The sequence below is a fragment of the Sturnus vulgaris genome, chromosome 19, assembly GCF_052056855.1.
Source record: "Sturnus vulgaris isolate bStuVul1 chromosome 19, bStuVul1.hap1, whole genome shotgun sequence".
NCBI classification, from domain to species: Eukaryota; Metazoa; Chordata; class Aves; order Passeriformes; family Sturnidae; genus Sturnus; species Sturnus vulgaris.
The window spans coordinates 957,911-973,379 of record NC_142261.1 but is presented as its reverse complement, the minus strand read 5'-3'; the positions used below and the strand labels follow the sequence as shown (position 1 = coordinate 973,379).

At 43.5% G+C, this 15,469-nt stretch overlaps 1 protein-coding gene across 1 annotated transcript in view; it reads left to right on the top strand.

Annotated features, from left to right (window-relative positions):
• The window catches only part of GLT1D1 (glycosyltransferase 1 domain containing 1), a 42,012-nt gene extending 26,836 nt beyond the window's left edge, over positions 1–15,176 (top strand). Inside the window, exons 9-12 of the mRNA XM_014887580.2 lie at positions 1,772–1,815; positions 2,256–2,376; positions 6,651–6,749; positions 14,026–15,176. Coding sequence (XP_014743066.2) covers positions 1,772–1,815; positions 2,256–2,376; positions 6,651–6,749; positions 14,026–14,172 — 411 coding nt within the window. The 3' untranslated portion in view covers positions 14,173–15,176. The remainder of the gene's footprint in view (positions 1–1,771; positions 1,816–2,255; positions 2,377–6,650; positions 6,750–14,025) is intronic.
• Positions 15,177–15,469: the final 293 nt, after the last annotated feature.

Genomic DNA, 15,469 nt, shown 5'->3' with positions numbered 1-15,469 from the left:
AAGGAAAAAAAAAAAAATGCATCTCAGCTCTGTTGGTATTTAGCTGTACTCTTCTTATTCGTGTTGCTTCTCAAAGCACAAAAAATCTTCAGAAAATCAGTACCACCATCTATGAAGCATGTAATTTTTATTGTGAATATTAAAAGCCCATACAGTAAGATTATATTAATTAAGAAGAGAAAGAACAAAGGCCCACACTCTCTTTTCTGCTTTACTTCCATAAGATGATCTATTTGCTGCCATAAGATTATATATAATTCCCTGTATTTTCAATGCACAATTGTCTCAAACGGTGCAGTCAAGGTAATGTTGCAGGATTGAGGTCTGTGTTATGTAAAATTTTCACCACTTGTCTCCACTTCCAGTTTTCCTTTTGTTCATTTCTAGAATGAAATTTGCAACAGCAGCTAATTTTCAGCACCTCCATACTCCCAGAATAGGAGCTTATGAAACTTTAGAGAGAAGTTAAGGCCACAAAACTTTAAAGTTTTGTTTAAAGCTTCTGGGTAACGTCTGAGAGCTCATTTTGGGATTTTTTTAGCCATTGCTGTTGGCAGTACAGAGCACTGCTCCATCAGATTGCCATTGGAATGTGGGGTCACCCGTGAAGAAAAGGGGATTTCTTTTTCCCAGTGGTGCTGCCAAAACCTCACACACCTGAGAAACTGAGGAGGTTCTCCATACTGAATATTTGAATTTGAATTGAATTCTTCATATTGAATATCACCTTTGCAGATTCCTCAAGCTCTTCACTTGTAGTACTCTGACAGAATTTTAAACGTACTGAGATTTATTTTCCCCTACAAAGTCTGGATCCTCAGCACTCTAAAGATTTTCCCAGACCATTATTTCAGTCTGAGTCAATCTTCACGTGGCAGCATGTTCATATTGTGTGTTTCCAGGACATGTGCTGGGTTTTGGTGATGGCAGGTTCTGTCAGACACATCCTGGCTCTTCCTTCTCCTGAGTGGCACATCTGGAGCAGTTTGGGGGTGCCAGCTCCAGCTGTTTCCCTCTGCTGGGCTGATAAATCTGCAGCCATTTAAAAAATGATGAGTGTTCTGCTGAGAAATAACAACAGAAATGTGGCCACAAATGCTGCCTGTGGAAAGGTGGAGGCTGGAGATGTTTTGGGTGCAAGAACTTTGTTCTCAGGATGTTTTTGGGTGCCTGGCTGGAAGAACATTCTTTTCAGGGATTGGGAATTTTGTGTTTATTATTTACTGAGCTTGGGAATTCAGTGCTTATTATTTACTGGGGTTCTTAGAATTTTGTGTTTGTTATTTACTGGGGTTAAGAATTTTGTGTTTGTTGTTTACTGGGGTTTAGAATTTTGTGTTTGTTATTTACTGGGGCTCTTAGAATTTTCTGTTTATTATTTATTGGGGTTTAGAATTTTGTGTTTATTATTTACTGGGGCTCTTAGAATTTTGTGTTTATTAGATTTCCACCAACTCTTTCTGGCAGAGCACAGCATCTCTGTGAGTGTCTCACTTTACATCCAGGCTGCTTCCTGAGCTCACCAAGGCACATTTTTACTCAGTGACCAAAGGGACAGTCCCTGGGCTCATCAGTGCCCTGCCCCTCACTCAGACAGGAGCTGTCACACCAGCCCTTGGAGAGAACCAAGTAACAGATCTGTGGGATGATTTTAAAGCTCAGTATTTGAAATATTTTAGTTAAAAAAAACGTGCTAAACTTTGTTTCTTTCTCTGGGTATTCCAAACATCAGCTGCAGTGCCACTGACTGTGTGTGTGTGCTCCTTTCTAGGTTGATCCAGTTTTTACCAGTGAAGTTAAGGAGAAAGTGAAAAGGTAAGAATTAATGTTAAACCTTGTATCTGCAGTTGGCTGCCCCTTCTGAAATCACTGTGTACAGATGAATGTCCATGCACTGCTCTGTGTGTCTGACAGATCTGTCAGGATTATCTGGCACAGAACAGTCTCAGAATGGGTATTCCAAACATGTCAAGTTTTAGAATAACCAGAATGTCTGTGTGTTAAATCACATCTGATTTACTCTGATTTAGATTTATAATTCCTAGAATCGTGGAAGGGTCTCCCAGTTCCACCCAGTCCCACCCAGCTGCGGGCAGGGACAGCTCCAATCCCACCCAACCTTGACCCTGGCAAGGGATGGAACATCCAGAGGGGCTCTGGGCAGCTGCTCCAGTGCCTCAGCCCCTGCCAGGGCAGAATCCCACCCATTTTTTTGGAGGGTCTGGTGTGGCTCAGGTCTCCTCTTGTGTTCGCAGGGCCCCTGGGGTGCATGTGCTGCAGGAGCTGCCCCAGGAGGAGCTGCAGGCTGCAGTCAGCAGGAGCTGTGCCCTGGTGAACAGCTCCACCTCGGAGGGGATGTCTGCTGCCATCCTGGAGGTACCCCAGCTTCTTCCTTCTGCACTCACGTCCACATCTCAAAGCCTGGGAAGACAAAACCAAAATATTTCTTTTTGCGAGTATTAGCAATTAAGGTTTTCTTCCCTCGAGCTGACAGTTTTTGATGCTTTCTCGGTTTTTAAAGGATAGAATGGAGTTCTATCAATCCTGCTAAAATTAACAATACAGACCTGAGATGTAGAAATCATTCTGATTTACTGGGCTTGTCACTAGGCTTGATTCAATACCCACTTCCTTCTAATGTTGCTAGAATGGACTTTCATTTATTTTTACATCCTTTCAAAAAGCAATCTAAGAGCTGTATTTGGTTATTTAATTCTGAAATGATTAATGAATGAATGACACGCTCAGTTAATCCTTTTGCCATCAGTACTGAAAATTAATAACCAGTTTTATTTCGTACCTGTCAAAGTAGGGCACTGCTTAGTATCAAGTGCTTTCTCAGAAAAAAAATAAGTGTACTTGGAGTGGAAGTTCTTTGTTCCATTTGTTTTGGTGGGTGCTGAATGTTGGTTCATCATGGTCTCAGAAGATCACAGCAATTATTACACCGTTTGTATTAATGAACCTGCCATTTCTGTTTCTAATGAGCTGCATTTCCACTCCTCTGAATGTGCTCACAAGTAAGAACTAAGTGGGAATGATAAGAATTAGGAAGGGCAGCTGATGGTGAGACAGCAGAAGTGAATTTCCATCCCAAAATGCCACTCAGAGGTGGAGGCAGCTGCCCTTACACAGAGCACTCCAGGAGGAGCCTGCCACACTCCCAAAATCGCTGCTGTCAGCCCAGGTGATGCTGGGATGGATGTGCAGAGCTCTGATCCCAGTGCAGGTGGAGTTTCTGTCAGCCCAGGTGATGTTGGGGATGTGCAGGGCTCTGACCCAGTGCAGGTGGAGTTTCTGTCAGTCCAGGTGATGCTGGGATGGATGTGCAGGGCTCTGATCCCAGTGCAGGTGGAGTTTCTGTCAGCCCAGGTGATGTTGGGGATGTGCAGGGCTCTGACCCAGTGCAGGTGGAGTTTCTGTCAGCCCAGGTGATGCTGGGATGGATGTGCAGAGCTCTGATCCCAGTGCAGATTGAATTCCTGTCACCTCCTCACCAGTTCCATGTTCCCCCCAGAACAGCTGACCCCAAATCAACCTGAGTTATTTCCCCAGAGACAGGAGCAGAACACACCAGAGGGCTCAGAGGAGACCCAGGTGTGCTTGCTCTGGCACACCTGTGCAGTTCAGAGGGTTTGGGGTTGGTTTGTTTGCTGCTCACCTGGACACTGGGATTTGAGGCATGCTGATAAAACACCCTGCTGTGAACAGCAGTGCAGTCCAGGCAAGTTCTTTGCTGGGATGGCCAGCAGCAGGAAGGGCCATCTGCTGAGATCTTGGTAAATAATAAAGCAGAAAACTCTGCAGAAAAATCTTCTGGTCCTAGGCTGGAGAAAACAGGTTAGAGTTTGGAGAGATGCAAGTCTCATTGTCCTCAAAGTTCAACATTTAACAAGGTCATGAATCTGTAAACAGTATTTTAGAGTGAGATAAATATATAATAGATAAGTGAGATAAATATATAATCACATCTAGTTCAACCTGCCCCAAGGTAGGGAAGAGCTGGGAGCCATCACTAATTACTTTGTCAGCTGGTTCTGAGATCTCTGAGATTTGACTGCAACTGATCTGTTTGTGTTTGGCATTTGAAGAAGAGAAAACAAAAACATGATAGCAAACATTAAAGATGCATCCCTTCCTCTGAGAGCTCAGGAGTTCTGCACGTTGCTGGGCACGGGATGGTGGGAAAGGCACTGCTGGAAACGTTCCTGTGGTCCCTCTATTCCTGTTCCTTTTATTCTCTATTGAAACAAGGTTTGGACTTCATCACCATTTCATTGGAGCTCTTTTTTTTCCTGTGCTCTCAGGAATATCCAAAATGTTGTAAAAATCATTACATCCTTATGCTTTTACCAAAAATAAGCCAATTAAAAAAAAAAAAATTGTAGAGAAGGAAGTTGGACAGACTCTACTGTGCTCTGAGGCACAATCCAGTCTTGGCCAACACCTGGAGCACAGGCCTTGCAGTTTGGAATAAAAGCTATAGCAAATTATAAAAATAAAAAAATAAAGATGAAGGGATGTTGTAAAGCAGTAAAATTGAAAAGCCAACAAGAAGATGCACAGGCCAGAAGAAGGAAGAAAATGAGGGACAATCCAGAAGACACAGCAGTAAATGAACCCAATATTTGCTGTTTTGCTGGGGAGAGATGCTTATTGGGTAACAGCTTCAATTTACACCCTGCATCCTCCTGCAATAGCAGTAAAACACATTTACAGTCAAAATAATGTAACAAAACAGATGGCCAATGGACTAAAATGGAGTTTTATGCTATTATTCCTGGAACCTAGGTCAGTAAATTATACATATTTTCAGCAATGCAAATGATTCTTTTTACTGCTGGAAAATAGACTAAGTATCTAAATTAAATTGGAAGCCACTTTGTGCAGTAATTATTTACAGCCCAGCCCATTTGTTTAAGGCCAGGGGTATAAAGGCAGCCCTGCATCTCAAGTATTTGGCCATCTGTTCTGACTCTGAGCAGTTATAATTCACTGGTACCTGTGTGTCTGGGGACCTGAGGATTGTCTCGTGTAGCAGCTCCTGCCCTCCAAGTCTGAGATGGAACAAATCTCTTTCTCTTTAGAGTTTGGAAATGACAGAAAATTCAGTATAAACTTGGTGCTCGACTTCTATCAATCATCAGCTCTGTAGCTGTGAAAAGCAGAAGGGAAGGAATCTATTTTGAAGTGGTTTTTAGCCCCAGGCACTCACACCCCTGTCCCTGTCCCTGCCCAGGTGCTCCTGCCCTTCCATGGACAGCTCATTGCTTGGGAAGGAGCCAGACCTGGAATATTTTCATATTTTTGGGTTTGTAAAAGGAGAAATGCAGGGCAGGTGACAGAGGAGCTGGCACCCTACACTGCCACCACCCAGCTGAGGATTTCCAGTTCAGGAAAAATAAAAGGAATATAGAATAAAATACCTTCATTCCTGTTCCCTGAAGGTGTGGGATGAGGCCAGCAGCCTGCACACACGGTGTGTGAGGAGGAGCTGAATCAGAAATTCAGAAATTCAGAAATTGTGTCACTCGTGGAGGAGCTGGTCCCAGTGGTGGGGCTGTGCTGGGGTAACTGGAGCCAAGAGCAGCCCCTGGAGCTCCCCAGCCCTGATCCCTCCTTTCCTGGGGAATTCTCAGTGTCTGTGCTGGTGGCACACGGTGGCATCCAGGGCTTGTGGAGCTCATCCTGTGGCAAACAGGTTTGGTTAACAGGGAGCTCAGAGCAGTGATTTGTGGGTGACCAAACATTGCGTTTTCTTTCACCTAAATGACATTTTAAAAACTTTAAAAAAAAAAAAAGCTGTGTCTCAACAACTTAAATAAACACTAAAAATCTAGTCTGTAGGTTTTAGATTTCTTATTTATTCTGGTTTATGTTCACTTCATTAACCTGAGTGACCCCAGATAATCTGGTGGTTTCTGCTATGAAGTGTAGAACAGGTTCTATCATTAAGGGTTGTTATTTTCAGCACTAACTGCTGCAAAACAGATGTTTGTGCCAGGGCTGTAGAAATGGTCAGGGGTGATTTAAGCAGTGCTTTTCTCGGGTATTTTAAATTACTAAAATATGTTGCTAAGTCCCAGCAGTCCCTTCCTGTACCTTAGCCTGGATATTTGTGTCTTCAGTTTTGTCCAAACTATAAAAAAAAATCATGGTTTGCTCCTTGGAATTTTGTTTCCTTGCTATGTGGACTGAAGCAAAATTGCTCCTCATGCAGGATTGTAATGACAGCAATTAAAAATGCATTGACTCTGGAGTGACAGAGAATCAGTATGAACCAGAGTGAAGATGTGGGGGAGTGAATTTCGTTGTCATCTGACACTGTGCTAATTGCACAATATGAATATTTCTGGTTTTACAGTCAGTGCATCTCCAGACTTCCCAATTCGATATCCCAATATTAATGAAATCTTCAGAGCAGGACACGTGTGAGCAGCAGAGCCGAGTGCCCAGGCTTTGCAGCTCAGAGCTGAAACTGCATTTTGTCAAGTGCTCTCTGGGGAATGGTATTATCGAATTTAAAACCTGGGAAAGGAGTTCGGGTTGTTGTTGTTTCTACTTTTCTTGTTCAAATTGTCATCGTTAGCCACTGGAAATGCAGGAATCCTTAGAAACTGTTGTTTCCTTTTTTTTTGGTATTCCTCTAGGCAATGGATTTAGATATTCCAGTGCTGGCAAGGAACATTCCTGGGAATGCAGCAATAATAAAACACAAGGAAACAGGACTGCTATTCTCAACTCCCCAGGTAAGGAAACCACAGGAGTTCAGGTGCATTTTCTATCCCAGCCTTGTGTGTGTCTGGACAGTTGTTATTGAAATGATTTCCTCTCAGCAGCTGTGCTCAGATTCTCCCTCCTGCATTTGCAGTTCAGGGAGCTCGTACTAGGTGTCAGCCTTGCAGAATGTTTGTGTGAGCTGCTCTGAGCCACTTGTTGCACTGGGCTTTGAAGATTTTTTTTTTTTGGGTTTTTCTTTCCACAGCCAAACCCTGCAGGAGCTGCTCTGGCTGTGCCAGATTTGCCTTCAGGCAGTAACTGAGGCAGGAACCTGGGTTAGACAAACTGTAGCTCCCCCAAAAAAGAATGAGCCTCAAGTTGCAGGGGACACATTTTCTGTCATTTCCAGCAGTCAGTGTTAATGTAAAGTATTTTTAGATGCAAGGTATTGCTCAGTCAGGGAAATTAGTGATAAAATTCAGTGAAGTGTTAGGATGAAGTCTCAGTGAAGTTAAGTAAGGGTGGGGAGAGAGGAAACACGACCTATATTTAAATGCTGGAATTTTCATTTCAGGATATTTTCCTGCATTATGGCTTTGCTGTTACATATTCATGCATGCTGTGGAAAATTACTCTTAGAAAAAGATTCCCTCACAGTTTTATCCAACTCAAGGTTTAAAAAACATACCAGAATATACCATTTGATAATTTTGCAAAGTAGAGAATGTATCTTACTTATTTACTTTGTGGAGTGTGTGATTAATGCATCCTATTAAGTTGTGTTTCTGCAAACTGAATCCTCTTGGTTGGTTTTGAAGGAGTTTTTAATAGAAAAACTCTTCCAATTCAAGTATGGTTCTGTTTGTTTGTTTCTGGAATATTCCATTTTTCCAGTGGTTTCTACAAAACCCAGAATATTCCTTTGATAACTAATGTACATGTATTCCCTAAAAAAAACACACTGGCTTCCACCTCCTCAAAACTTCCAGGACATCCAACCCTATTGAACAAAGGATTGAGAGCTCTCCTGCTATTAATGCTGGCACATTAATTAATTAATTAATTAATTCTCTTGTTTCCCTCAACAATCTGCCTGCACTTGGCTTGGAATTCAAATGCATTATTAAAACAGATTCAATTATCACCATACATCCCTGCAAGGAGCCTCTCCTGTGCTCTCCAAGCATCCCAAATTCCCGGTGTTTATTTGGGATTTGAGATCCATTGTACAATTCTGCTGCACATTTCACCCAGGGGAAATGCTCCCAGGGACATCAGGGACTCTGGACAAATGGCAGAGGACTGAGGGACTCTCTTTATATCACAAATCTGTCTAGCCCACTGTAATTTTAGTTTCTAGGAACCCTTTTTGACTCCTGTGCACTGTGCTGTGCCCAAGATCAGAATCCCTCTCCCACTGCTGCTTGTTGGCCCCTCTTTGCTGTTGTTCAGTCTCAGAACCTCTCTCAGGTGAGGATTTGTGTAAGGGGGATTATTTGCTGGGCTTTGCAGGTTTTTGCACCACTAATTAGTGATTTGTCTCAGTGTCATCTGGTTCTGTTCAGAGCCAGGATTGTTAGAAAGGCAATCGAGCTGGATTCTCATGTTTGGATTTGGATGTTTATTGTATCTTATCAAAACTCACAGAAAGCACAGCAGCACCTCCAGCTCTTTGCTACAAGTGGGAAAAACAGCTCCAAGCTGAGGCTGCTTCAAGGACTTTTACAGCTAAACACACCAAAAAAAAGTTTTAAACCTCTATTATTTATCCTTTTAACCCAATAATGGATTCCCATGACCCTTAGAGTGACTTTCAACTGACCAACCAAAGGTCACTGCCTGAGTTCTGTGAAGAAGGAAGAGAAGATGAACAAAGAAAAAGACATCACCCAAAATTTTCCATCTTGTCCCATACCCACCCCTGTACTGTAAAAACCTCAATTTTAAACCCCATCACCCAGTGCAAACACACACATCTGACCCACTGCACATTGGTGATTTCTAACTCATTATTTATATTGAAACATCTTCTCCAAGGTTCCAGCTCCAGAGCAGTGTTTTCCAGGGGTCTGTGCCTGGAAGCACAGAAAGCTCAAAAACTGCCACATTCCTGAGATCCAACAGATTTGCAGGTAAAATATTTATCCTGGAATCTGCAGTGTTGGTGCAGCAGCCCTGGGAAGGGAAGATCCCCCCCTTCCTCTGCAAAACATCAATTTTAGCTCAGTTCATGAAAGCCCTTTCACATTTTATTGCTGTCACATATTGTAGGAACTACCAGAGTTTGCAGATTCCCCTTCTTTCCAGGGGAATGTCCTAATCCCACTGCAGAGTTGTGGAAAAACTTCCTGCAGAATGGCAAACATCAGCACTGCCAGGTTTGAAGATAAAGTTTCATTTTCTCGTGTTCCTTATCTCCCCAAACCACACCAAATACAGTTTTTAAGCCACTGCACAGAGGCTGTCAGAGGCTGAGAGTCACATTAAATCAAAGAAATGCAATTAAGTTAGAGGGCATTTTAATTGTTGGGACAAGGGACACTGCCCATGGCACTTTGAATGTGACCTTAGATCTGGTCTGAGTGAATTTGGACTGGAAAACATATTCTGGTAAGATATATATATATATTTTTTAAATTTGATTACTTTAAGTATGTTTTCTGCTGTACCCTCAGATGCATCAAGTTAGTGAGGAAAATGCCTTTAATCTAGAAAAGTTTAGAACTGTTTGGGAAAATCTGAGTGTCTGGCTGGAAGAATCTGGGCCACCAAAGATGAGCAAAGTTTGGTGGATTAGAAAAGGAATTTTGCTTGCTGAGTTTGGTGGATCCTGTGTGGTTGTGAAGATACAGGTTGGATCACAGCTCAGGAGGAGGAATTGCTGTTTTCCAGTTGTTTCTGATCTGAGGAGGGAAAGCTTTGCAGTACCTCGGGTATGAGCAGTTGTGCCTGCTGCCTTTTGAAAGCCAAATTAGAGGGATATTAATTGACCATTATGCAATGAGAATTGTTTTAAATCATGAGTGCTCTTGGCTTTCTTCTTTCATTCTTGCTGGAAGTGAGCTCCTGTGGCTTCCAGGAAAGTAGGAAATGTTGTGTCTGACTGTTGCCATCCTTAACCATTTGCATTTGGCTGGAAACAGCAAAAGCCTTGCCAGTCACTGGAGCCAGCACTCAGATGGAAATAGTTAATCTGGGAGTGAAAGCCCTGGAACGTTTTGTTCCTGACACTCCATCATTTGTGCACATTTCTGTGCACGTTACTTTTAAATCCTGGGTTGATCCTCGCTGCTGCTTGAATTTGCAAGTTTATGGAATATTTGACACTGAGTTAATGGGACCTGAAGTAAAAACAGTAAGAGATAAGGACGGGGCAATAAATAATGCAAAACTGTTTTAAAAGGGAAGACAAAGAGTTCTTCAGCAGGCTGAGTTTCAAAATTATTTGTTCAATGTCTGTAAAAGCTCTGGAAGGACCTAACTAAAGAGAAGGAGGTGAATAAACTTAAAATAAAATGAGAGAGGGCCAGGGGTGGAGGGAGCTGAGCTGGCCAGGCCTGGGAGTGTTTGGAGGGGTGGGAGGGACCAGGGACAGGGGACAGGGATAAGGGACAGGGAACAAGGACAGGGATAAGGGAGAGGGATAAGGGACAGGGATAAGGAACAGGGACAGGGATAAGGGACAGAGATAAGGGATGGGGACAGGGAACAGAAATAGGGAACAAGGACAAGGATATGGGACAGGGATATGGGGACAGGAAACAGGGAACAAGGACAGGGATAAGGAACAGGAACAGGGATAAGGGACAGGGAAGAGGGAACAAGGACAGGGACAAGGGACAGGGATATGGGACAGGGAAGAGGGAACAAGGACAGGGACAAGGGACAGGGATATGGGACAGGGCTAAGGGACAGGAACAGGACGCCCAGCCCAGCTGGGAGCAGCAGCACTGCTGTGACCTGCAGAGCTTTCCTCTGCCAAACAGGCTCAGAATCAGCCCGGTTTTTGGGTTTTCCTCTGCCAAACAGGCTCAGAATCAGCCCGGGTTTTTGGGTTTTCCCGTGCCAAACAGGCTCAGAGTCAGCCCAGGTGCTGAGAGCTCTGACCTTCCCCCCCAGCAGAACAAGGCTGGGTTTGGGGCAGGGTCAGCACTCCCAGCTCAGCCCCCAGCAGCACTGGGGGAGCTGCCAGGGCTGCACCTGCCTGCAGGTACCTCTGTCACTGCCAGTCACACCTGGCCCCTGCCTGCCCTGGGGTCAGTGCTGCTCTTTAACAATCACCTTCTTCTGTGGGCTGAAGCTGCCACGAAATGGTTTCATGGCAGCCTTACTTTCATTATATAAATAATATATTAACCATGCATCTTATTTTCATTTTGTGTGAGCTGCAGCGCCAGTGCAGCTCTCGTGGTAATTGAGGAATTATTCATTCCTTTATACTCAGTGCACTCATTTGCCAGCTTTATCTCCTGGATACTTGTGTTTCTGTGTGTCTGCAAAATATTATACAGGATTTATTTTAGGTACTATACAGAGGAGTTGACATTTTCTTTAAGGGTGATTGGTCAATTTACCAGGAGAAAACTGTATTATGGATGTTACTGCTGAAAATTGCCTGTGTTTGTGGTGGAGTACTTCCCATGAAAAGGGCAGATGTGAGAGTGCTTCTGGATGTACAGGAGATGATTTCCTCCCGTTTTTCTGGGTTGTGATTTACTGCCGAGCCTCAACTTTTACACTGTGTTCTGCTGTCACCTGTAAATTAATTATACCCACTGCTGTGTGGGAATAAAGGTTTATTAGGAATATGGATGGCCCCAAGTTGTAAGCTGGCATAGAGATCATCTCCTTCACTCGGGCTGCTGAATGTCACACCCTTGGGTTTTTTAAGTTTGTGAATTTGTGAATTTGACCCTTCTTTCACCAAAACTGAGGCTAGCTTCCCATCTACACCAAAATACAGCAATGTATAATAAATATTTGTGCAAATATCACTGGCACAAATACAGCAGAACAGCTTCTGGAGATGTGTTACCTCCCTGTAATTACTTTATATATCTCAGACTTCTGGAAAAGCCAAAGGAAATGCTGGATTTTCTGAAAGAGCTCAGAGCTCTGAATGTCTGCACATTGCAAGTCCAGACTTAGCACAAAACCACAACTGAAGTGCAAGTCACTTGTAGTTAGGGGAGACACCTGAAAAATGAAGTTATTTCTATCTAAAGCTGAGCATCCAAACCTGAAAACAAGCTAAGCCAGCTGCTCCAAGGGTAAAAGGCAAAACCCAGATAAGTCACAGTGAATCTTCCCATTGGCTTCCAGGGCATTGCAAGGGACTTGTGGGTGGTCACACTGGATTAGGAGGAGAAGTAGGGATGAGGCTGAGAAGTCCTTACTCTCCAGCTCCTGGTATTTTTCCATTTGCTTTTTCTCTCTCCTGCATTTTCTCCAATTTTATGCTTTGCGCTCAGTCTGGCTTTTTTTTTTTTTTTTTTTTCCCCTGAAATTATCCTCAGCCTTAAGTATTGTAACTGTGAATAAGGCTCTCATTTCTTCTATCATTTACATGTTTCCAAGTTTTTGTCCTCCATATCCACATTTTAAAAGAATGCTAATAGGACTACCTGTCAAGAAATGTTACATTGCTGCTTCTCCTCTTAGGTAATTTACATAAATTATTTTAAAACATTACTTTAAATAAAATCCCCCACAGAAGCATAAAATCAAAGTTGAGGATGTAGTTCAGTGTGAACAGTATTTATTACTGTGATTTTCCTGCTAATTGGATGAAGGCAGCAGAATTCAGGTGAGATTTTTGCCACCTTCCCTGTGTTGTCTGTGGGGCTGGGGCCAGGTGTGACAGACACGGGCTGGGTGCTCCACTCCTGCTCTGGGGAATCTCACAGGTAAGGGGCTGAAATCCCAGTTCAACCAGTGGGTGGGGAGCAGGCTGGACAGAGAAGTAGAACAGGAGGGAATTGTTCACTGGTGTGCATGAAAATCTCATTCTCTTACCTGGTTCAAACCTGTGCACTGAAGGGATCTGTGTCTCTGATCTTGAATTTTCCTGCTGCTTTGTCTTGTCAGGGAGAGTCCAAGCAGTGATGATCCCGTGCTCACCATGATTTCCCCTATGAGCACTGATTAATTAAATTATCCTGTGCTCACCATGATTTCCCCCATCACTGTGTCCCAGGGCTCACATTTCATTGTGCATTCTGCACAGCAAAGTTCATCCTGTGCTCACCAAAGATTTTTTTTATCTGTGGAGATACTCAGACACTCTGTGCACTTAGATTTCCAAGCAGAGTTGTGTACTTAACCTAATGTTGATAGAGCTCTGATACCTGAGCTATTTCCTGTGTAAATCATGTCTCTCCTCTCTCATCCTCTGTCCCTCTGCACTGCTCCTCACTCCCCCTTGAGCACTGACACATTTTCTGAATTTTCCACTGCCACGAGAGCTGTCTGCTTTTCTGAGCTGAACCAAGGCACAGATCTGAGCACATTTGTAATCAAGCTGAAGCATTGCAAGTTGTCTCTTGATGGAAAATTAGACCAGCTGCTCTGAATAGATTAGTTCAGACATCAAATCTCCTTTCACAGGTTTGAAGTTCTCAATTTCTCTTGCCTAGAAGTAAATGAGAGAGGCAGAGAACAGTTGTGCTCTTTGAGCTCTGGTATTTGCCCAGTGAAGTTAAAGGGAATATATGGGGGGTTTTTTTGGTGTTTGGTGAGCTAACCCTGCTGTATCTGTATCTGCCCAGGTGCTGCATTCCTGTTCTTGTCTTTACACTCTGCCTGTGTTGGGACTTTTTTAGTCTTACCATAAAATTCACTGAAGGTGTCTCAGTAGCAAAGAGGTAAAAGTTCAGCTGAGCTGACCCCAAACATCTGATGCCAGTTGTCCATGCAGAGCAGGCCTCTATTCATTCATAATAAATATATAATAATAAACATAAATATAATGTATATATTTATAATAAATATAAAATAATTTATAACCAGCCTACCTAATTTCCAGCAGTGGGTAGGCAGACAATTTTTGTGTCATTAAATGTGTTGCTCATTGGTCTTACCACTCTTGGAATTGTCTTTGATTTTTAATGTCTTAGTGGGCTGTGTTAAATGATAAAATTATTATTTAGTGATCATTGTTTCTAATAAAATCTGATACTTGACCTTGAAAACTGATTTGGGACAGCTTCATCTATTGCCTCACAGTTGGACAGGCACCAGCTCTTTCAGTATCATTAGGACTTTTTCAAGGAACTTTTAATTGATTCTTTTCTTCATCTTCTTTAGGAGTTTGTTATGCTGTCCAAGAATTTATTGAATGACCCCGTTATGGAAAAGGAAATTGTAACCAAGGCCAAAGACTACGTGAGGAAACACCATTCCTGGGAAGGTGAAAGGAAAACCTACCAGAACCTTGTGCTGAGACTCCAGTGACGTGCAAGACTCCAGCTGAGAGCCAGCAGAGCCCTTCAACGATGGCAGTGGGGTTGGGGTCGGGGTTTCCCTTGGGTTCTTTCGAGAAAAACACTCAAACCTGCATTGTTGTTCTATTTAACAAACAGGGGCAGAGCTGCTTCAGAGCCTGCCAGGGTCTGGTCCAGCTCAGCCACAGCAGGCTCAGCTTGGGAGCACCAGGAGGACACACCTGGAGCAGGTGCCAGGTGTTTGCCAGGTGTTTGCAGGAAATGTTCTGCAGCCCAGCCCACCTGCAGCAGCTCCCTTTGCACTGCCACCCTCTGAACATGGCCAGGTACACACCTGAGCCAGGTACACACCTGAGCCAGGTACACATCTCACCCCTGAGCCCCTGCAGCCCTCCCAGAGCAGCTGCTGCAGCCCAGCCCTCTTGTGCCTGAGCTTTGGACCTGGCCTTGGCCCACACCTGGCTCAGGTGCCAGAGATGCTTTGTTACAAAATCTACCTCCTGGTTTGCCAGTTCCACTGGTACCTCTGTGATTTACTTATTTATTAAAAGATTTATGGGGCCTGTAAAAAGGGATGTGGAGGTATTTTCAATTTACTGGTTTGGTACTGTTTGTTCTTATTTGTGGCTTTTCAGGATGTATTTCAATATAAAGCAGCAGACTTGTCTTAAAGTGAGTCTGATCTCTGCTTAAAGTCCACACTAATCATCCCTGTCAGCCCAGGGATTGTGGACACATCTCTGAGTCTGTAATTGGTCATCAAAGGACTTGCATCTAGAGGAAAAGAAAGACACGAGGGTCATATTTCTAATCATTTGTTATTAGGAAACTTTGCTTTGTACAGTCTTGATCCTGCCCCAAGGAGAGCCTGTGAAATGTTTTCTGTTGACTTCAGTGGCTGTTGTGTCAGACTTTTCTTTGTAGTAATGAAGTTCACTGTGTATTTTGAGCTTTCCGTCTCTATTTTGGACGTTTTGCAAGGTTCTGGTACAGTAAACAAGAAAGCAGTTTGAATGTTGTATATTGATTTCTCCCCAATTTCCCTCCTTGTTCTGTGCTGGGGCAGCTCAGCATTGCCTTCAATAACAATCCCCAAGGGCAAAACCAGCCTGGTTTAAAATCCCAGAACTGCTGCACTCCCCTCTGAGCACATTTTCCCTAAATGAGTGAATGTCCTTTGCCATGCTGGCATGGAAGTTCAGCTGTGCTGCTCCTCAGCTCAGAAGGCACCAGGCAGCCCTGAGCAGACTGGGAATGTGCAGCTGAAGCTCCAGCTGCCTTTTCCTGCTGCCCCAGGAGGGCAGGGA